The sequence below is a fragment of the Lithobates pipiens genome, unplaced genomic scaffold, assembly GCF_037356315.1.
Source record: "Lithobates pipiens isolate NorthernLeopardFrog02 unplaced genomic scaffold, aLitPip1_a1.2 Scaffold_18, whole genome shotgun sequence".
Lineage (NCBI taxonomy): Eukaryota > Metazoa > Chordata > Amphibia > Anura > Ranidae > Lithobates > Lithobates pipiens.
In genome coordinates, this window is record NW_027507758.1 from 435312801 (window position 1) to 435337103 (window position 24303).

A 24303-nucleotide genomic window follows, 5' to 3' on the forward strand; every position below is an offset into this window, starting at 1 on the left:
ACAGTGACATAGGGGTTAGAGGATGGAATTATAGTACTCAGTGGGTACTCAGACATCTGACATTACCTGAAGTCTCAAATGCCAAAAACCAACTTCAGCTGGAGCTCTGGAAGAGGTAAAGTAGGAAACTCGGGCAGCTGGAGAGGGAAACATAAGACTTTTTTTTTTTTTTTTGCAGGACACTTTCATCTTCTTTTTTTTTTTGTAACCTGACAAGATTTTAATAAGTGATCTTAACCTCTTCATGCCTAAGGGTAAAACAAATCTTAATACCCAAGCACAATTTTGCAACTTTGACTTGTGTCAGTAAAACCATACATACCATCATAATGACTTGTGATATAGACTAATCTAGGTGGGTTACACCTTGTTTTTTTTTTCAGGACAAATTGGGCTCTCTCTTGGTACTAAATGGTTATGGATATCTCCTGATTTTTTTTTTTGATAAAAAAAAAACAAAAAACGCCCAAAATATATATTTTTAATTTAACTGTATATTTCTTGTTACTACCATAACCTACCACCAAAAAAAAAAATCCAATAATTTTTCCTGCTCCCGACGATCGCAGCAATATCATATACATGTATGTTATTTGTAGTTTGTACCCATAGTACAGCCCAGAAATAGATTGCATTTTGCTTTTTTTATGCTACCTAAAACACATTGACACTGATGCCAATCAAAAAAAGAAAAAGAAAAAATGAGCCCAACATATACACCTGACCCTAAGCTTTGACCCAAAAACTAAACCTAGCACTAACCTAGATAAAATCTTGACCAAGTTATTGTTCCTTAATTTTTTACATTGCATCTTTGCTCTCCATTCACAGAGAATGAAACACAGGGGCAAGCTTAACAGTGACTGATCATTGTGGTAGCCAATCAGTGGCTACCACAGCAATCAGATGGGCCGGAATCGAGAGTTCCAGGTCCCGATCGTTAATAATGAGGCCCGGGCTCTTGGTGAGGCTCCCGGTTTCTGTGCTGGGAGCATGCCGAGCACATAAGATACGCATATATGAAAAAAAGCCCAGTGCAGTGGGGCCGCATATATGTGTTATGTCGGCGGGAAAGGTTTAACTTACAAATTTTCTACTCATACTAAAAACATTTAATGTTAAGTATAAAAAAAAAATTTTGCCCTCATGTAAAATCATGTGATTTCCCAACAACTGGCACACATATGCAACTCCATTTGGCAAAATATTTATTTATAATAAATCTGTTCAAAAGCTGTTGGTCACATCAGTTATTCATTTTACATTGTTGGGCTATTACAATGGTTTTGATAAATGTATATAAATGAACTGCTTTTTTTACATTTTACAAAAGAAAACAAAAAAAAAAAAAAAAAGAACAAAGAAATTTAAGAAAGAAGAAAAAAAAATGCAACAACAGAAACACGTGAAAACAGGCGGATTCCGTAAGACAAAAGGCAAAGCAGGATGAGTTGTTTGCCCTCAGGCAACTGCTGCCATTATTGTTACCCGTACAAGTCCTCTGCCCCAATAAAGTATGACCCAACATAAGTTTACTTTAGGTGCAGGCTCTGCTAACGGAATCAGATGTCACGTACAGTAGCAGCTCCAGTCAACTGAACAACAGTACTGCATGTCAACACTGGGAATGGTTTCTGATAAAACGTCAAGCTGCACACAGTACTTTTACACCAGATTAACACATTTCATTACTCCCACTCAGTAGTTCCTGGTGGCTTAGAAGTCAAATCGTACATCACTCTGGAAATTCCTGGGATCTTCTTAATTTCTGTCACCATTTTCAATACAACCTGCAAAAAAAAATTAAAGGTTCTGAATATATTCTAAACAAATAATAAATAAATGTTCCAAATCCACAATCGATTCATATTCTAGGCACATAAGGTCTTACATAAAAAATGGATTAGAGCAGTGATGGCGAACCTTGGCACCCCAGATGTTTTGGAACTACATTTCCCATGATGCTGAACTACACTTCGGAGTGAATGAGCATCATGGGAAATGTAGTTTAAAAACATCTGGGGTGCCAAGGTTCGCCATCACTGGATTAGAGTGACGCATACACATCATGCTCCAACATGAGAAAATACTGCATATAAACATCTACAATCCACAATAAAAACTGGTTCTGAAAGTATAATGGTTTACAATACTTGGGCTCTAGTCATACAAGTGTAGCAATGTATACATTCATGCAAAGGGCTGTCTTCACAGGTGTTCATTGCAGAAAGCCTGTTCAAATCATTGTCAAGTGGCCAGCTGGACCTGCACAGATTTCCAAGTACACCCCAGAGGGTACAATCCTGAGCCACGCATCAGAACTGCATGAATGTACAGTAGAGAATGCACTTGAAGATCTGTGCAGTCATCCGCCTGTCATTGATTTGAAAAGGCAGCCAGCATGGAACACCTGTGCATCCTACAGTGCCGTTCCCGCGCGCAGCTCGCCCAGGCTCCCCCATCCTACTGGGAAGCCCGAGTGACCAGCTGACGCATCTGCCGGCTGGCTGGAGACCCAAACTAAGCCAAATCAGCTTTGATCGGATCTAGTAACCCAGTTCAAAACATCCAAACTTGGTGCTTTGAATAGTTTTAAGGGCAAAAGGAGGGATTTCTGGTCTTATAGACCCCAGATCCCTCCATAAAGAGTACCCGTCACTGCCTATTACTGTCACAAGGGATGTTTACATTCCTTGTGACAGCAATAAAAAATTTAAAGGGACAGTGTAAAAAAAAAAAAAAAATCCATTGACGGACACAGCACTTCAAATTATGACCTTAGGATTATATCACCACCTTCAGGAGTAGGACTAGGCAGAAATAAAACAAGCACAGCACCGCCTAGGGGTGGTCCTTACTGGTAGTAACCCCCCACTCTGCTACATGCAGCTCAGTTCATTATAACCAGTACAAACAAACCGGAGCGGTGGGTGCTGTGTCCATCAAACTCAGAGAAAGGGATTTTACGGCGGGTAGAAAAAAAATAAATAAATAATTTTCGTTTGACAGACACAGCAATTCTAATCTTGACCTTAGGGATGTCCCAAAGCAGTGCCACAATGAGGGGTGGGAAAACAAACCAAAGGAAAAATAACCTCCACCCTAACAGAGTCCCCCGTAAAGAGAGCCAAAACCTGAAGCGGCCGCCTGCAAAACTTTGTGGCCGAAACACGCATCCAAAAGGTGCACCAACATCCACCTTGTAAAACTTGGTGAAAGCGTGTACAGAAGACCAGGTAGCCACCTTACATAAGAAACGGACACTTAATGTTGACCTTGAATAAAAGTATGCACCAATGCGTGGGCGGCCAAAGGCTGCTGGGGAAGAAAAAAAATAAAAAAAAAAAAAAAAAAAGACAGCCAGAGCCAATATTTGCCCCTTGATAGTGCTCAAAGCAAGCTTCTGATCAACCCCACTCTGCAGAAACACAAGCTTCTTAGACACCAAATAGGAACATGGATGCCACCCCACAGCCTCACACAATGAGATGTAAGCCTTCCAGGTGTAATGATAAATTTTCAGTGAATTGGACTTGCGTGCCCTCAACGTAGTGGGAAACACAGAAGCCCCCAGTCTCAGCACCTGCCTTTCAATAGCCAGGCCGTTAAAGCCAGAGATGGCAAAGCAGGGTGGAATATGGGACCCTGGGTCAGGAGGTGCTCCTGCACCGGTAGCCACTAGGGAATGTCTGCCACAATCCGTACCGTGTCGGCATACCATGGACGCCACGCCCAATCCAGAACGATCAGAATTAATGGAATTCCTTTGGCCTCCACCCTGTGCAGCAGAGGAGGAAGGAGTGTGAGATGAGGGAAGGCATAAATGAGCTGGATAATGCCCCCATGGCACCACCAGTGCATCTGACGTATCTGCCAAGGGATCCCTTGTTCTGGCCACAAATCTCTGCACCTTCCGATTGAGACGAGAGGCCAGAAGATCCATGTCCAGCGTGCCCAAACGCAGGCAAATGAGATGAACAACTTCCGAATGCAGCGACCACTCCCCCTGATCTAGCAACTGACGGCTGAGGTAATCCACTTGCCAGTTTTCTACCCCCCAGAATGAGGGAACAGAGCTGGCACGTGAAGCTCTGCCCACTGCAGAATGTGAGAGACCTCCAGAGCCGCTGCTGAGCTCCTTCCCCACCCCCCCCCATGGCATTGTCTGACTGGATCCTGACCGGATGAGCTGTGCAGCCGCTGTGTCCAAATGGAGAGGCATAACCTGATTGCACGCAATTCCAGCACATTTATCGATAGGCAGGATTCCTCCAGCAGCCCTGGGCTGACCCGAAGGCCCAGAACCCCCCCCCCCCCCAGCGACTTCCCAGACCGTAGAGCCAGGGACAGTAACCACCAAAGGAGCGAGGCCCTGCAAGGGACTGCAGTTTGATCGGTGGAAGAAAAACCTTTGCCCGTGCAGAGTCCAGAATCAACTCCAAGTACTCCAGGCGTTGGATCAGGAACAACACGGACTTCTGGAGATTTAACACCCAGGCAAACTCTTGTAAGGTCTGCATGGTGATCGCCACGTTGTCTCAGTTCTGAGGCTGACGCCGCTCTCAGGAGGAGATCGTCCAAGTAACTCGCGACCATGATCCCCCGCTGTCTCAGTAATGCCAGAACCAATGCCAGCACCTTGGTGAAGACCTGTGGTGCCGACTCCAGCCCAAAGGGAAGTACCACAAATTGATAGTGCGCATTCCCAACCATAAATCCCAGGAACCGCTGATGCCTGAAGCAGATAGGGACATGCAAATATGCGTCCTTGATGTCCAGGGAGGCCAGGAAATCCCCCTAATGAAGAGCGGCCACCACTGACCAAACGGATTCCATCCTGAACCTCTGTACCCCCTTTTAGAACAATTGAGGGCCTTGAGGTCCAGGATCGGACGAACCCCTTCCTTCTTTGGAACTATGAACAGATTGGAGTAGAACACCCGAGACCTTTCGGAAGCTGGTACAGGAACTATTAACCCCCCGAAGAAGCAAGTCCTGCACCACCCCAAACAAGGCCTCCCGACGAGAGGATGAAGATTGGATGTAAAAAAACAGTTTGGTGGACAGGAAAGAAACTATTTTGTAACCAGACAAAATTAGTTTGCAGACCCACTGGTTGGAAAGAAGAGAGAAGTCCACTGCACGTGACCCCCCCACCTGTAAGTAGGGGAGGGGTAAATCTTCATGCGGAAGACGACTTGTCCGCGGGTTTGTTTGGCTTGAGATGCCAAGGACGCCTTTGCCCATCCATGGGAGTCTTGGTGGGCTGGGAACACTGGAAAAAAAAACACTTGTGAGCGGAAAAGGAGGGACCCTGCCTCCTTGCCTTTTTTGGACTGTGGGAGGAAAGTACCCCCGCCCCCCCCAATAATGCCATCCAGAGAGGCTCCAAATAGCCTCCCACCCTGGAAAGGCAAATCCGTCAAGCGGATTTTTAAGTACCGTAGTTTTTCATCTTTCCACAAGTGTGCCACATTTTAAAGAACGATATGTTAGGTATCCATTTACTCGGTGTAGCATCTTTCATATATCTATTTTTTTTTAATTCATGAAAGTGTACTTCTTCCAAAAATAACTGAATTTCAAAGACCGCTGTGCAAATACAGTGTGAAATGAAATATTGAAACAATAGCCATTTTATTCTCTAGGGTGTCTGCTAAAAAAATATATATGCTTGGGGGTTCTAAGTAATTTAATAGCCATAAATACTGATTTTAAAAACTTAAGCAACAAGTGCCAGAAAAAGGCTTAGGTATGAAGGAGTTAATATAATCCAGATCTGCAGCTCCTACCTTTGTCCGAGCAAAGGCAGGATTCAGCCTGTGTGTCCTCCCCAGAGTTTCCCACGTCGCCAACAATGTTATCCTATCAGCAGGGTAAGGGAAGAGAAACCATGGATTGGACACATAAGCTGAATCCTGCCTCTGCCCTGCTGAAAGTAATTAGAGAGAAAAGAAGGGGGTATGACTACAAGGGGCACTGTGATGGGGCACTGTGATGGGGGTCAAGGGAACAGCACTCTAAAGATGAACTGTGATTACAGTGCAATCCCCTTTATATGACTGTGCCCCCTTACATCACAGTGCTTCTGCAACTCATTCTGACTAGTTTGAAACACCAGTTGCTCATGCACAGAGTCTGTGCAGAGACCCAATGCTGACTAAGCTCATGTTTAGGCTACAGTAAAGCCACAATACAGTACTTAATATCTAGCAGCGGGTGGCACAAGAATACACTCAGCAGAAGATGCTTTTCTACAAACCAGGTAAGGGAGAGAAGAATTTGGCCAAGTATCGCAAAAGGTAAGAATATGTGGGTGGGTAGCTCCAAACAGAAAAAAAAAAAAAAAACTAAGCTTGAGATTTTAAAACAACCTGAAAGAGGTTTCAATCCTGTTCTAAGCCAAACCTTATGGCCACAAGCCATTAAAATGTGACAGAAGGAAGTTGTGTGTTAACGGCAGTAGTATGTTACCCTACAAAAAAAATGGCAAAGTTAGGCTAGATGCCGGAAATAAATGCGGTGAGCCCTGCAAGCAGTACTTACGCTACCTTTCCTTCAATGACTGATCTGCAGTGCTTCAATACAGGAAAATAACTTCTTTAATCACTTACCGACCAGCCACCGCAGTACTGGTACGGCACGGTGATGCAGTGGGTGCGTGCACGGTGCCGTGCCGGAGACAATGCCCGCTGCCCACCTGCGATCGCTCCACAAAGAGCTAGAATGGGGATCTGCTTTATTCTGACAGGGGAGTAGAGAGAGATCGTATGTTCCTAGTGCTCAGGAACACAGATCTTTCTGTACTCCCAGTCAGTGCACTCTTCCCCTGCATGCCCACCCCCCGTTAGAAACACCTCGCTAGGACACACTTAACCCCTTGATCGCCCTCTAGTCTTAACCCCTTCCTTGCCAGTGTAATTTATACAGTAATCAGTACATTTTTATAGCACTGATCACTGTATAAACGTCACTGGTCCCAAAAAAGTGTCAAAAATTTCCGATCTGTCCGCTGTAATCCTAACATAAAAAAAAAAAAAAAAAAAGCTGATCACCGCCATTTCTAGTAAAAAAATAAAATAAAAATGCACTAAATCTATTCCCTATTTTATAGACACTATAACTTTTGCTTAAACCAATCAATTCTCGCTTATTGCATTTTTTTTTTTTTACCAAAAATATGTAGCAGGATACATATTGGCCTAAACTGGTGAAGACAGGAACATCAATTTTGTTTGGGTACAACGTCGCACTACTGCGCAATGGTCAGTTAAAGCGACGCGGTGCCGTATTGCAAAAGATGGCCTTAAGGGGTGAATCCTTTGGGGCTAAGGTGGTTAAAAGAAGGAATTTTGTAAAAAAAAAGTGGAACAAAAGAAAAAGAAAAAAAAAATACCTCTTCCGGGAGTTCATTGCCTGGCGTAGCTGCAATGCCAGTCATAAAATCACTTGTGATAAATGTCCGGATGACAACAGATCTCTGACACGATGGCTGTTTTTGTAAAGGATCACGATCAAAGTGCATTGGTGTCAATATGATTGGCATCTGACTTATTTTGCCAGCATAACCTAATTAAAAAGAAAAACAATTAGAAAACCCCAGTTGCCAGCAAACAGCACAACAAAGATCTACATGTATGTGTAAACTAAATGTGTACATGAAAACAGTGATACTTCATATATTTAAAATATATATACAAAAGAGCAAAGAAAGTAAGTTAGAATCTTGCTTTTTCTTATTTTTATTACAGTGACTACAAAACCATATGGGCTTGCTCAGTGGGGAAGTGAATGTGCAATTATGATGGTACATATACAACACAGCGTTTCATATGTTAAGATCTGTTAAGAGCTAGTATCCAATTGGTTAATGCAAGTCCCAAGACTTTCATACTATTGTTGTCCTATACAATGCTTTAACAGCTGAGCCTATATATCTACACTTCTGTAATTTACCACTGTTACTGCTATAAAAGAGCAAAATGTCATATAGCAGCACAGAATTGCTGCAGACCCCATCAGGACAGTTGGTTTAAAGGCTCCATATGTCCAACCATCCTACACCATATGCATTTCCACATACTGCGAAAGCAATATGCTGCACTATATTAAACCAATGTGCAAAAGCAGAATGCAGAGCACTAATTACCAGGGGATTCTAAATAAACATATGAGTCACTGCAATTATACAACATGTTTGCCAAACCCACGCACAGGAATTAAAGTGATAAGCTAAGGACACTAGAGGAAGCCAATTACACAATGGCAGTAACTCACCAGACTCTCTTAAAATATTATGTGCCTCAAAGTCAGCTTGCCGTAACGTACTAAGCACTCCAGTCGTTAAAAAGGTAGGGGTAACATCAGTGGGGGCTTCTTTCACGGGTGGACCAAAAACATATACCACTCTAGAATAAATAAACAATCAGCATTCAATATTCACTTGTCAAAATCAACGTATAACGTACAAATTAATCTTTATGACACAGTAAAACATATGCGGTGTCCAGGAGGTGGAGCAGATTGCAAAATCGCCGATAGCCTCTGATTGGCAATCACAGTGATCATTCAATCTGTAGCACACCAACGTGTTGCATTTCTTCTGTGAGGATAAACACACTTCCCCTCTGCGGAGGAGGAGATACGCTGTATCTTTTCCTCCTAGTCAGTGGACAGGTCTGCAAAAAACAAAGATCAACTTCTCCAGTGCTTGCCTTAGCTTAGTGCGTATAGGCATCAGTCTTAGTTGTCATGGCATTTCATGTCAGTTAGTGTCGGTGTGTTTTAGTTAAGAATTTTTTTTTAAAAAGCTTTATATTTAGTGTCAGTTATCGTTGCTGGCAGTGTAAATATCAGTGTCAGTTAGTTTAGGCAAGACCAAAAAAAAAAAAAGAAGAAAAAAAACATAATATGCACTGTTGTTTCTTGGCCCTACTACTAGTATAAAGAACAAATCACAGACATACATGTGATATTGCTGATCGTCAGGAATAGGTCAATTTATTTTGCAGGATTTTTTGGTGGTAAATCATGATAATGGCATTAAAATATACAGCTAAAAATTGTTTTTTTTATTTTTACACCATTTCCTTTTCCAGTTTTCTTTCCATTATAAAAAAAATAAATAAAAAATGAACAAATCAGGAAATATTCATGAACAGTTTCCCACCAAATGAAAGCCCAATAAGTTCTGAAAACAAAAAAAATGTATAATCCACCTGTATACACTAAAATACTTGTGATATGTAGTTTTACTAACACATGTTCAAGTTGCAAAGTTGTTTTGACCCTGGTCATGAAGAGGCCAATAACAGATTTGTAACAAAACCTGTCACAAATAAAATATGTAGCCTGCCATCGCTGACCCTTTGCTGAAAATGCAAGGTTTCTGGGTGTCATTCTGTACATATCATGTCACCACTTTGAAAGGCTGGAAAGAATAGGCATATAAGAACATCTGACTTTACTGACCTGCATCCTTGTTCTGGATTAGTGACTCTGCATACCAAGCAAAGAGCATTTTCAGCAAGTCAGCAATGGCAGACCTGAAAGTGAATGTCAGAATTGCTTCTCTCCCAAAAGAGGAATGCAAAATCGGCTAAAAGTAGATTAGAAGGCCATATTCACAGCAAAAATTTCTGAATGATCTCAGAAGTGCCTCAAACTAATGTCAAAACCAAGATGCATATGCCCTTCAATACAGGCACTAAGTCAGGTTTATTGTAAAGGAAACATTTTATAAGAGAAAGAGAAAGCCGCTGCTGATTTCTCATTCTCCAACTGTAAGGTGCTTGCCTTTCATGCTGGTCCTTTAAACTGTCACAGTGGGGTTCAACAGTGTCACAGTGGAGAGTGCAAAATCTGGTACAGCTGTGCATGGTAGCCAATGCATTTCTAACTTCACCCTGTTCAATTAAAGTGGTTCTAAAGTCAGGATTTTTTTATGTTATTGCATTCTATACATTAAGATAAAAAAAAAAAAACCTGTGTGCATCAGCCCCCCTGATACTTAACTGAGCCCCATCTCAATCCAGCAATGTTGCACGAGTCTTGGCTGTCCAGGACACTCCCTTCTCATTGGCTGAGACAGCCAAAGGACGCCATTGGCGCCTGCTGCTGTCAAACTCAGCGAACCTATGAGAAGAGACCGAGGACAGAGAGCCGGGGCTTAGGTGCCCCTATAGCAATCTGCTTGCTTTGGGGGCATGAAGGAAGGGCCAGGGGTGCCAGCAAGGGACTCGAGAAAAGGAGTCTATGTGCTGCTCTGTGCAAAACCAGTGCACAGAGCAGGCAAATATAATGTTTGTTATTTTTAAATGAAAAGAAAACAAGACTTTAGAATCACTTTAAGCTTAGACAAAAAGAATCTGCATCAGATTTTGCGCACTCTGGTTTTAGTAAATCAACACCTGTGAGTCACCAACCCAGAACAGGTATGAATATAAGGAATTCTTTGCTTTTCCGGGTCACTGACAAAGTACTGAAGCCAATGAACCAGGTAACTAGCATTTTCAGTAGGTTTGCAATGAAGCTCTAATATTTTTCATGGTAGACGTTTAACCCCTATTCACTTAATGATATGCTAGAATTACAACCAGCAAGAATAAAAAGATAACCTTATATCAAGCATACCATATAACCTGCACACATAATACTGTATATACACACACACACTTTTTCTTTATAAAATATAACATATTGAACAATAGCCAGGATATATACCTGTTGATATTGTGACACATTCGTGGTATTAGCCTGGCTAAGTACATAAGTGATTCCCAGTTTGGAGGGTCCTTACTTGAAATTCCACATACATAGCTGTATGAGCGACAGTCACCCTAAAAGAAAAAAAAAAGAAAAAAGCATAAAAATAGTTAGGTACGGCTATAAGAATTTCTTTTAAAGTTTAAACTTTTTTATTTTATTTGCTTTATATTCAAGTTTACAAATATTGCCGCAAAGTAATCACATACATTAATTCCCCTTACGAACAAATTACCCTTATCCCCCCATCCCATCCTCCCTCCCCCTGTCAACCCTCTCCCCCTCCCATTCCCTCCGCCAATAATATTCCATTCACAATTTATACAAAAGAAAATTTTAAATAGCATCAAACTTAAACAAATTACTCATTCCCTTCTCCCATCCCCCTCCCCACCTCTCATTCATACCCACCTTCATCCATCACTCTCGTAACTTACTCACCCTTTACACACCCCACTCTCCCCATATTTTAACAAACTTCCCATAATTACCTCTTTTCCTATACATGTATTCCTCCTTTTTTATGTTATCTTTCACCCTTTCCATCCATTCCTTTACTGTAGGCGCTTCCCTCCTCTGCCATTTACACGCAATTAATTTCCTCCCCTGAAAAAGGCATCTAGTGACTGCTGTATGGATATCCCTTCTTACCTCCTCTTCTTCTATCAATCCCATTATACATATTTTAGCTTCTACTTCTAGTGATAACCCAAACACTTTATTAATTTCCCCTATTATTCCTACCCAATATCTATATAATCTTGGGCATCGCCAAATCATATGTATTAAATCTCCTCTTCGGTCCCCACATCTTTGGCATTCTGCATCCTGTCTACACCCAAATCTATACAATTTAAGAGGAGTGTAATATACCCTATGGATTAGATACATTTGAGATATGCTATTTGATGGAGATAAAGAAACTTTCGCCCCCAATGCCAGAGCCTTTTCCCACTGTTCTACCGATATTGGGCCCACCTCTCTTTCCCATTTTGCTTTTTTTTCCTCCTCTATTACCCCTTCTTGTTCTGTTCCCTTTAGGTACCTATAGATCTCTGAAATGCCTCCTTTCGATATATTATGACTTATAATTCTCCTGAGTGCAGGCATTTTACTCCATTCCAACTTCCTGTTTCTGAATTGTGCCTCTAGCGCATGTTTAATTTGTATATAATTAAGGAGGTAATAAGCCGGTAACCCATATTCATCCCTTAGTTCCTGAAATGTTTTCAGTCTCCCATCCTTATATAATTGTACTAAGAAATGTATGCCGCTCCGATCCCATTCTACTAATCTCCCCATTTTCTTAATTTCCCCTAGATTTTTATTTTCCCATATTGGTGAGAATTCTGTATATCCTCTATACCCCAATATTACTTTTACCTCCTCCCAACACTTTACCATCAGTTGGACTGTGGGGCAGTTGGTCCTAAATTAGTCGGCTTCCACGGCTTCCGCGACCGTATTATGTGGAGTATCCCTCCCCAGGGGTCCAGCCCCACTTCCTGTCACTGCCACCAGGTTACCTCCCCTCATATACTGTAATTGGGCAGCCAGAAAGTAGTATCTCATATTAGATAGTGCCATCCCACCCATTTCCCTTGGTCTCTGTAGTACTTGTAAGCTAATTCTTGCCACATTGTTCTTCCATATCACCTCTCTAAACAAACTTTCCATTTTTTTAAACCAGTATTTTGGAATCCAAACCGGTGAGTTTTGTATAACATATAATATTTGAGGCATCCACACCATCTTGATTAAGTTGCACCTACCAGCTACTGACAAGGGGAGGTTCTTCCATATTCTAATTTTACGTTTTAATTTTGACATAAGTGGGACTAAGTTCCCTGCTATATACTGCCTTGGGTCTGCCGTCATATTCACTCCCAAGTACTTCATTTGTTTAACTATTTCTATTTGGGATACCTGTACTGGCAGTGGAGTATCGAGGGGATCCACTGGTAGGAGGGCAGATTTTTCCCAGTTAATTTCAAGTCCGGAGAAATACCCAAATTCTTTTATCAGGGTCATTGCCGCCACTAATGAAGGCCCCGTGTCCGCTAATAGCAGCAATACATCGTCTGCATACAAGGCAACCTTTTCCTCCTCATTCCCTCTTTTAAACCCCCGAATATCCTTCGCCTCTCTCAAGGCTATTGCCAGAGGCTCCATCGAGAGGGCGAAAAGCAGGGGCGACAAAGGGCACCCCTGTCTTGTCCCCCTCTCCAAACGGAACTCCTCTGAACATTCCCCATTTATTCTCACTTTCGCCCTAGGGCCTGTATACAGTACTCTTATCCATTGCATAAATCTCGGGCCAAATTGAAATTCCGCCAACACCCTCCTTAAATAATGCCACTCCACGCTATCGAAGGCTTTTTTTGCGTCTAAGGACATGACTGCTCTATTCCCTTTATTTTCTGAAGGAATCTGAATGTTTAAATAAGTGCGTCTCACATTCATATTTGTGGACCGCCCTGGGATAAACCCAGTTTGGTCCTGGTGTATTAGTTTTGATATTATGTTTTTTACCCTTGTTGCAAGTACTTTTGCCAAAATTTTAACATCTGAGCACAATAACGATATAGGTCTATATGATGCGGTCTCCAATTGGTTTTTCCCTTCTTTTGCTAGGACCACCACTGTGGCCTCCATCATTGATTGCGGCAGCTGTCCCGCTTCAAAAGCGCCATTGAACACCTGTAGGAGAGCCGGTAAAAGTGTCTCCCCAAATTTTTTATAAATCTCTATCGGCAGTCCATCCGGACCTGGTGCTTTCTGATTTGTCATTTCTGCTGTTACTTTTTGCAGCTCCTCCAGGGTCAATGGTGCTTCCAAACCCTCCCTATCTTCCTCCGACAGCCTGGGTAATGTTATTTTCCCAAAAAATTCCTGCATCTCCCCCTCTACTTCAGAGTTTGAAACTTTATATAGTTCCTCATAATATTTTCTAAACTCTTCCACTATTTCAGGTGTTGACTTCCTCATACCTCCCTCCCTGTCCAATATCGCCGGTATTATTGGGGACGAGCTATTTGATTTAGCAATCATTGACAATACCCTCCCCATTTGTTCCCCTTCGCAAAAGAAGGACTGCCTCTGAAACTGCCTTTTCCTCTCTTCTTTCTCCCATACAAGTCTTTTATATTCTACCTGATTTTTCTCCCATTCCTTGGAACTTTCTTCTGAGGGGTCCCTTATATACCTCTCTTCTGACCTCCTTATCCTTTCTTTTACTTCTGTTTCCTTTGCAGCCCCATTCTTCTTAATCTGCGATATCTTTTTTATTAGTTCCCCCCTTAAGAAGGCTTTCAAGGTATCCCACATTATTCCCAGGGACGTAGATCCCACATTTATACTCAAAAATTCTTTTAAGTTTCCTTTTACCTCTTCCATGTTATCCATTAGTTCCAACCAAAATGGGTTTATCTTCCATTCCCTTCTACTACATCCTCTCCCTATTGTCATTAAAAACATTACCGGTGAATGATCCGAAATTCCCCTTGGCTCGTACTCCACTTTCTCCACCATCCCCAGCGCCTCTTCATTACACAGCACCATATCGATCCTGGACAAGGTGGAGTACGTCTTAGAGTGACAAGAATACTGTTTTTTTAAGGGGTTCCACTTTCTCCATATATCCACAAAACCCGTTTCTTCACAGAATTGAAATAACAGCCCATTAGGACCCTCCCTACTACCGCCCTTCTGTGGGAACCTATCTATTTTTTGATCCATTATCATATTGAAGTCCCCTGCTATTATGACTGGGATTCCGGGCTTATCCTTTATAAACTTCAGCAGTTCATGTAATATTTCTGCATTAAATGGTGGTGGGATATACACAGTTGCAATCACACATACTCTATCTTCTATGCCACATAAAAGGAACACATATCTCCCTTTAACATCTACGATGCTCTGCCTGCAAGTTAGACCCGACCCAGGGTCTATTAAGACACTCACTCCCCTTGAGTAGGAAGTGTATGTAGAGTGATATTGTATCCTATATTTTCTGTGTCTTAGCACACTGATTGTATCACGATCCAGGTGGGTCTCCTGCAAACAGAGCATCCCATAATTACCCATATTCCCCATGGAAAATAACGCACGTCTCTTCAACTGTTCCTTCACCCCCCGTATATTCCAAGAACAAATTTTAACCTCTTTAGTGAAATTCCCTACCTTACTACTTACTCCCATATTTGAGACCTAAATCACAATATCGTACTTTTTATTCTCCATTCTACGTGCTTTCTCTGTGTTTTCACACGTGCTCTCCCCCTTGCTTAATTCTTTTTTCCCAGTGCTCCAAGATTTTAATCCCACACATATTTTGTATCTCATATCTACCATATTTCTTATACACATTTTACACACATTTTATATAAATTGAGCAATATTATTTCCTTGTGCCTCTCTTAATTTCATTTTCTTGTGCCCTTTTACCTGACCAACATATTCAATACAATTTCACCCATCAACTCTGTACTTAAATAGATATATTTTTTTTCCTTGTGCAATTAATAATCCTTTACCATGCCTACCTATACCCTTTCGTATCCTTTCAACCTCCTTTCTCTCACTATCATTCATCCATTCATACTCCCCATCCCTTTTTACTTTCCCCTCCCCAACCCTCCCATGCCCCACTAGGGGCCCTTCTGAGGGGCTTCCAACATGACCGTTTTTTCCTCCCAGGGTGATATATCCTCCCCACCTGCTCACCCTATCCACCCACTCCCATACCTCTTATTTCTATAACGAACAATAATCCAAATTACTGCCAAAAAAAAAAAAAAAAGAAGGGGGGAAGGGGGGAAGGAGAGAGGGAAGGAGACAAATAGAGCAATATGGGGACGTTCCCTCTAAGTCCAGAAAAAAAAGGAAAAATTGTCCATTTTCTTTCTGTTTTCATACTACAGCGTTTCCCTCTGTTGCAGCAGACATTTATTTTCCTCCAACCACGACTTAACTTCTTCTGGACTATTAAAAAATATGTTTTCCCCAAATGCTGATACCCTCAACTTTGCCGGGTAAAGCAATGCATAGTTCACTTTAAGACTCTGCAATTTCTTTTTGCACTCTATGAACTTAGCTCTCTGTCCTTGCAACTCTGGGGAAAAATCCGGATACAATGAAATCTTTATCCCATTATATTCAAGGTTACGCAGTTCTCTTGCTCTTTGAAGGATAGCAACTTTATCTCTATAGGACAGCAATTGGATGATTATGGGTCTAGGATAACTTCTTCCTTCCACCATCCTAAACGGAATTCTATACGCCCTTTCAATTGCAAAAAATCTTGATAGCTTCTCACTCCCTACTTTATCCTTTATCCATATTTCCATGAATTCAGCAAGATTATTGCCTTCACTTTTCTCCGGGACACCTAAAACTCTGATATTTTTCCTGCGTATAATATTTTCCATATTATCCATTTTAGCCATACACAAATTTAACTGGCCCTTCATCATTTGCATCTCCTGTTTCAACGGGAGTACTTCATCCTCCACCTGGCTGACTCTCTCCTCCATATCTGATATACGGGCCGCAGTTTTCTGTACTTCATTTTTAAGATTTATCCCATCTTCTCTTATCTGCTTTAATTGGTCTGATACATCGTCCAATGATAATTTACATGTATTCACCGCAGAAAGAATTTCTTTTAGTGATGGTTCTTTACCTTTTGCCCAAATTTCTCCTTCTGTACTTATCTCAGTGTCCCATCCAGTCCCCCTCTCCAAGGAGAGATTACTCACGGACGCTTGTGCATCCGATATTCCACCCATTACACCCGTAGTGTCCGACCGGACTGCCACACATGTTACTTTGTTTAAACTTGTCGGCTCTATTTCGGTCGTCAAACCCTGGCTTTTCCTTCCGACCGTTTGCACGGCTGCAGTACTCTGCGGCCGCCCCTCTCCGACTTGCACGTTCTTTCTAGGTGTTTGGTTTGGGGTCTGATTAGGCGTATGGGCATATTGCTCCAGTTTAGAAGCGGCGGCAGCAGCAGCAACACCTGTCCGCCCGGTCGAGTGGCCAGCCTTATCTTTGGAACTACGTAGTGTTTGTGATCCATTATGTGTGGTCGCCTCCTCCACCCCCCTTTTCCTAGTCATACCTTCGGGTCTTACGTCTCTTCTACCGGGGGGGGGGAGGTATCGCTCAATCCCTCCCTTCGCTTTGCATCCCTCTCTCACAGGGTTTCTTACGTGGGGATCGATGTACCTCTATGGGAGAGCTTCCTATGGCGACCTCCACATATCTCCACTGTCGCGCCGTTCGGACAACCGAGTGTACCGTTGATCTCACTTTCGTGGTGTCACGGCTTCACAGCGTCCCCTCGTTTTCGGCTCCACAACGCTCGGCCTCTCCTTCCCTCCTCCTCCACACTACCTTGGCAGCATTGGTCTCTGGAGCGAGCGGTAGGTCTGAGCCCGCCGCGACCTCTCACCCTGACATCCGGTCACGCCCCTCCTAATTAGCATCATTCTATAAGAATTTCTTAACGTCACAATAAATAAGATGCACTGCAGACCTTTTCCTGAAAATACTAGTTGCCTGGCTGCATTGCTCACTTATTAGCAACTGGACGAATTTGCAGATCAGGAAGGTAGTAGGAGAGGCAGGAATCCCCCATAAATTGAAGCAATAGTGTCACCATCCAGGCATCTAGCATTTGCAAGACAGTTTAATAACAGCCTCCATGTTTCCCCAGGACTCGTTTCTTAGTATGATCAACACATTACATAAATACAAGCTAATTCAGCTTGGTGGGTTGAAAATGAACTGTCATACTTAACATCTATCATGAGAGAAAGTAAATAAGAGTCTTCAAAATGAAGGTCCTTACAGACAGACACTCCATCTGTCCATTTTTTATCCACCCATTGACGAATGAAAAACAGGCGAACGGACGTAGAAAGACAATCATCTGTTTACATCCATGTACATTTAGGAAACCGTCCTAAAACAGATGTAAAACGGACATACAGTCCATTTTTGCATTGGTAGTTAGTTATAACAGCCAGTGACTCATCATTGCTGTCAGCAGCCATTGGTTGTTAAGGGGCCAGCACCTGCTTGCTTCCTAACAACGATCAGTCCATCACTGTTGTCAGCAAGGAGTTACCCTCTGACAACAGGGATGGGTCACTGGCTGTTAGGAGCCGGTACCCACCAGTGTCCTAACAACCAATGTAAAAACAGACCATTTGTCCATTTACATCCGATTAGGTCCGCTTCTGTTTTTCAAACAAAACAAAAATACTGGATTTGTTACACTTAAAAGAATGAACCTGAGCAGATGCAGATGTAAATGCATGATATGTTTACCTCCGTCTGCCTACAGGAATGCATGAACGGATAATTAAATAATTGACAGATGGAACGCCTGTGTGAAAGGACCCTAAAAGCTGTAGTTATTAAAAGTACTGCTATAATCTCAGTTGAAAAACAAGAGACAAACAAGAAAGTGAAAAGATCTGTAAATAATATCCCAGTTAATAAAGGCAGTTCACAGGCTCCAAAGGTCAAGGTGAATAAGAGAAAAGTTTTAGGGTAAACCTGTCAAATACCATAAATGGGCTACAGCTGTACAATGCAAGCACCTAGCTTTGCAGCTCCTTGGCAATATGGCAATTTTTATACTTTCTGATAAATGTCAAGAGCTGGCCTACCCGCTCCAACATCCAAGTTGCTGGCCAGTGAGGCCACCCCTAACAAATGAATGATGGGCAGGAACATGTAATGAGTGAAGACCCAACTCTCTACTTTACCAGGAAGTGTAAAAATTATGATACAGCAACCTGGGATTCACAGAACCTGCATATTTTGGCCTGTCCAGTACCTTATCAATCTCAAAAAGAAAAAAATATTGCAAATCAACTGACTGGTCGGATAAAATAGGAAAAGCCAAAACATTTTTAAATTTCCATTTTTTTTTTTTACACTCAAAGGCATTACAGGAAGTAAAGAATGTTCACCTGCACTCCTACAGTTTTAATAGGCAATAAGAAGGCATTCAGTGAATGTAGACTAGTGATTTGCATCAGTTTCTCCTGCTCCTCTTCTGTTGTACATGCTTTGACTCTTTGTAATAGGGTGTGCGGCTGTAAAAAAAATTCAAACAAAGCTTAACACGTTTATAATGGACTATGTGTATTCATTCGTTTGATTTCAGGCTGATTTCCACACTCAATAACTGAAAAGGTTTCCAATGCATGCACAATTCTGCTGACTTTCACTGACACTGGACTTTTAAAGCGTAACTACTTTTGTTGAGAAAAAAAAACAAACCATTCCCCTCTGGGTTATCTATGTGCATTGCAAGGATTATAACAACCTTTGTTGCAGATATCTGTCTCTGTACTGTGTGGGTCTAATGGAAGTGGTTTCATAATTAACTGTCAGGTATGCAGCTGTAGAGCACTAATGAGGAAATCTGCTGGGCCTGCATCCCTTTAGACGTGTTCCTATTTTAAGGATCTCTCCAAAAATTACATTTTTGATGCAGGGGATGCCTGAAATCTGACTTGTATCTTAGGCAGACTTCTGGAAAAATTGGTGAGCCAATCACACAAGCAGAAAATTATTGTATCTGGGGAGTGGTCAGTACACATTCTGTATACACAACTCCAGGTATCCATATTGCAATGCATTCTCAGAAATTTACAGTGGATGCATAATGAAAGGGAATTGTTAATAACATTCAATTACCCTTTAAGAGTGTGTATATTATATATATATATATATATATATATATATATATATATATATATATATATATATATACACATATATACATATACATATATACATATATACACACATACACACACACACAGACTGGTAGTCTTTTTTTTCCCCATAAAACATACACAAACACCACACTTTTTAGCAAAATGCAGAACTCGGTTGCACCATCTTCAGACTGTATATAAAATCATGAATTCATATACAATATTTCGTTCATTCTGCCTGAAATGACATTTTTTCCTGCATGCATACAGTATGGGGAAAAAAGTATTTGATCCACGGCTGATTTAGAAGTTTGCCCACTGACTAAGAAATTATCAGTCTATAATTTTAATGGTAGGTTTATTTTAAGTGCGAGACAGAACAAAAATATCCAGAAAAAATGCATTTCAAAAAAGTTATAAATTGATTTTCATTTTAATGAGTGAAATAAGTATTTGGTCCCCTATCAATCAGCAAGATTTCTGGCTCCCAGTTGTTTTCTATACAGGTAATGAGCTGAGATTAGGAGCACTCTTAAAAGGGAGTGCTCCTAATCTCAGCTTGTTACCTGTATAAACGACACCTGTCCACAGAGGCAATCAGATTCTAATCTCTCCACCATGGCCAAGACCAAAGAGCTATTCAAGGATGTCAGGGAAGATTGTAGACCTTCACAAAACTGGAATTGGCTACAAGACCATTGCCAAGCAGCTTGGTGAATGGTCTATTTGCAAATGGAAGAAACACAAACCGTCAAGTCTCCCTCAGTCTGGGGCCTCCATGCAAGATATCACCTCGTGGAGTTTCAATGATCATGAGAATGGTGTGGAATCAGCCCAGAATTATACAGGAGAATCTGGTCAAGGCTCTCAAGGCAGCTGGGACCATAGTCACCAAGAAAACAATTGGCAACACACTACGCTGTGAAGGACTGAAATCCTGCAGCACCCGCAAGGTCCCCCTGCTCAAGAAAGCACATGTGCAGGCCCCGTCTGAAGTTTGCTAATGAATAGCTGAACGATTCAGAAAACTGGGTAAAAGTGTTGTGGGCAGATAAGACCAAAATAAAGCGCTTTGGCATCAACTCAACATGTTTGGAGTTGGAGGAATGCTGCCCATCACCCTAAAAACACCATCCCCACTGTCAAACATGGAGGTGGAAACATTATGCTGTGGGGGTATTTTTCTGCTAAGATGACAGGACAACGTCACTGCATCAAAGGGACAATGGATAGGGCCCTGTACCATCAAATCTTGGGTGAGAATCTCCTTCCCTCAGCCAGGGCATTAAAAATGGAACGTGGATGGGTACTGCAGCATGACCAGGACCCAAAACACATGGCCAAGGCAACAAAGGAGTGGCTCAAGAAGAAGCACATTAAGGTCCTGGAGTGGCCTAGCCAGTCTCCAAGACCTTAATCTCATAGAAAATATGTGGGAGGGAGCTGAAGGTTTGAGTTGCCACAAAAGCCTCAAAACCTTAATGACTTGGAGAGGATCTGCAAAGCGGAGTGGGACAAAATTCCTCCTGAGATGTGTGTAAACCCGGTGGGCAACTCCAAGAAATGTCTGACCTTTGTGATTGCCAACAAGGGTTTTGCCACCAAGAACAAAGTAATTTTTTGTGAAGGGGGTCAAATAATTATTTTGCTCATTAAAATGCAAATCAATTTATAACTTTTTTTAAATGCTTTTTACTGGATATTTTTGTTATTCTGTCTCTCACTGTTAAAACAAACCTAATTTTAAATGATAGACTGATCATTTCTTTGTCAGTGGGCAAATGTACAAAATCAGCAGGGAATCAAATAATGTTTCCCTCACTGTATACAAACATGCTTATACGTTTCCTTTAACCATTTGCCGACCACTCTATAGCAGTTTTACTTCTATAGGGCTCCCACAAAGGTTTTTAATATACACACACACTCGTGATCCTGCACTTCCAGGTAGCGGGCACGAGTGAATGCCACCTTTGGCTTGCCTCCCACTGTGATTCTACACAGTGAGAGCTGGTCAGCTGGTCCCACAGACTCAATGTCCGCTGGCCTCCATAGGAAACCACTTAACTATGGGGCACTCGTGTGCTTGATTCCAAGCTGCGTGGTTTGCGTCTATTCAGACACACCGCAGAGGTCATCCCTGCCCCCACTCTCTGCTCACAGGTTTTGACGGACAGCACCAAGAGCTAATGGCTGTCGCTGCTCTCAGCCAAGCCTGTAAGAGATGGGAGAGGGGAAAGATGATGCTGCAGATGTGCATAGCACTGGCTTAGGATCATGCACAGGTGAGTGGGGATCATTTTACCCAAAGCAATGGACCAAATTCAATCTGTGATACAGGCTTCAGAAAAACAAAATCCAATGTTATACCGACTGCTACAAATGCAATTTCCAACCTTTCAATAACACAGAAGGAACAGCTAGAACTTGCTCTGACTGAGAAGTAAGAGAAGCCCCCATTCTCCTTCAGAAATAAAAAAAGAGGAGGTTACAGCATGCAATGTGAGCATTTTAAGAGACACTAAAGCGGAGCACCGATGCCAAGAAGGGGAGTATAACAGTTGGAGTTGTGTTTTTCAGTCAATGGGAATATACATTCCACTGGAATGGCACTCTGGTCAGATATTCTAAATTAATATATGGTCTAAATTCATGTAGGTATATTACTAATACATTTACTAAAACACCCATTTTTGTGGAGTTGCTAGTTTACTACTTCAATTAATCTGATGCTTTCAAGTCATCTCTATGTCTAGCTTTAGCACATTTGTCTCTTTTATATCTGTGTAAATATTTATCATAAGCTGGCCATACATGGATAGAAATGTAGCTGGTTCAACAGGGACCAGTCGGACATCGATCCATGTATGGGCACTGTGGTTGAAATGATGTGAATCTACTGATCGACTTCTGAATGAGCACCCTGTTGGATTTTAGCTGCTCGATCAGCACTGTGGGCTATAGACTGCAGCACCAATCAGTGTGTTCCAATGGCAGTGAAGTCTCCCTGCTGTCTGAATATAATAGCTCAGCATGGAGGAATCTCCTATCCACCTTGAATGTGTGGCTGGGGGTACGGAGTCAGTTATTTTTTTTTGTTCAACCCCAGTGGCTGAAGGAAAAATGACTATAATGTACAGGCAAGCTTTAGGGTGTGCTGTCTTTTTAAAATGATCTTAATTCCCACATATTCTTACTCATTCCAATAAGAGAAACATTGTATGAGTGAGCCCTAGAGACTAAATTGTTTTCAATACTTAAAAAATAATAATCAGCTCAGTACTATTAGGAATGATTGTACTTGTAAAAATGTACCTTTTTAACACTTGCTGAATAATCTGTAACTATTTTCAATATATTGTTTGTCTCAGGGAAATCTTTGCAGATATAAGGCTCCTCGGCACATATTACACGAATTGCTAATCCCGGACCTATCAGAGAAGAAACCAAAACCAAAAATACATTTTAAAATGGGAAATTAAAAGAATGTACTCTATTAAAGATGAAAATTTTGAATAAAAGAACAGTCTTTATTAATCCAATACAAATATGCAATTTTTGGATATGCCCATCTTGAAATACAAAACAGGAGTGAGAGAAATAAAAAATCCAGCATGGCATGTCTAACATTTCCCTTGCCAACAGCGATCGGTCTCCTCCACCGGGCAGTCCCACCCCCCCCCCCACAGTTAACCATGGAAAACAAAATGGTGGTCATTCTAGGTCAAAATTATCCTTACAATTCTTCAAAATCATTAATCCATAATGTGGTGAAGGAAAGATTTTGAAAGAGCTTTGGTTGTAAGAATGAAAATGCTAAACCACTTCCATAAAATATTTAAAATGTTAGTTACAATAAAGGTTATGCAAAAAATATAACAAAAACCAAGAACAAAGCCACATACCTGGGAAGGGATGTCGACAGACCAGTTCTTCAGGGAGCCCAAGCTCTCTTCCCAAGATTCGAACTTCATCCTTGTGAAAATCTTTTAAGGGCTCTATTACTTTACCCTAGTGGAAAAACACATAGCTTTAATAATCAAGATATGTCATAATGAGTACATCTGACAGTCAAGAGTGCTTCCTAGCACACCCAGGCCTAAAACCTTCTTAAAATGCTCAGGTCAGCAGTTACTGGCGGACTTTCGGCCCACGTGTGCAGCCCCACGATCAACTTGTCAAATTAGCATACTGAAAAACCATCAGCTGATGGGCATCCGATCAGCGCTTGCAGTCAATTGCTGTAAATGCTCACATATATGTTCTGGTGGGGAAGGGGAGCAGTCCGCTTCAATAGGGACAACAGCACAGTGGGGGGTGCTCCTCTTTTTTCAGCCTGCTGGGTTGATCGGGAAAAATAAATAAAAAAATGCCTGCCTGCAGTAGGCTTAAGGAAATCCTAAAGCCCTGTAAACATGGACCAAAATTCTAGCCGGCTGCTTCTATATATTTAAAAAAACACACACACACACATTCAGGTTGTGTGTATGCCAGATACAGTATGGAAAACCAGCAGCCAACCAGTTCCCAATCAGCACTCTCAGCCAATGGTGCTGATCAGAATGCTCCGGTGGGGGAGCTATCCCCTTTTTAGGACACAACACCACAGCGAGAGAGTTCCGACATTAGCACAGCAGCTCTTTCATTCAAACCCAATAGCTTATACCAGGTTTTAGACAAGCCAATCCCCTGAGAATGCTTAAATTGTAGTAGAACTTGGGGACAATCTGCATAATTGCTTCATTCTCAGGGTTTATCTGATTATAGATATAACATGGCCAGCAAAACAAGCTAA

The 24303-nt window shown here is 41.7% G+C and overlaps 1 protein-coding gene across 2 annotated transcripts in view; it reads right to left on the reverse strand.

The window, feature by feature from the left end:
* Nucleotides 1–1191: 1191 nt before the first annotated feature.
* Nucleotides 1192–24303, reverse strand: part of GMPS (guanine monophosphate synthase) — a 65745-nt gene continuing 42633 nt past the window's right edge. For both annotated transcript variants that reach the window (XM_077488109.1, XM_077488110.1), the window contains exons 10-16: nucleotides 23414–23519; nucleotides 22824–22939; nucleotides 18753–18878; nucleotides 10723–10838; nucleotides 8278–8408; nucleotides 7397–7569; nucleotides 1192–1790 (exon numbers count right to left, since the gene is read on the reverse strand). In XM_077488109.1, the coding sequence (XP_077344235.1) occupies nucleotides 1689–1790; nucleotides 7397–7569; nucleotides 8278–8408; nucleotides 10723–10838; nucleotides 18753–18878; nucleotides 22824–22939; nucleotides 23414–23519 (870 nt within the window). In that variant the 3' untranslated portion in view covers nucleotides 1192–1688. The remainder of the gene's footprint in view (nucleotides 1791–7396; nucleotides 7570–8277; nucleotides 8409–10722; nucleotides 10839–18752; nucleotides 18879–22823; nucleotides 22940–23413; nucleotides 23520–24303) is intronic.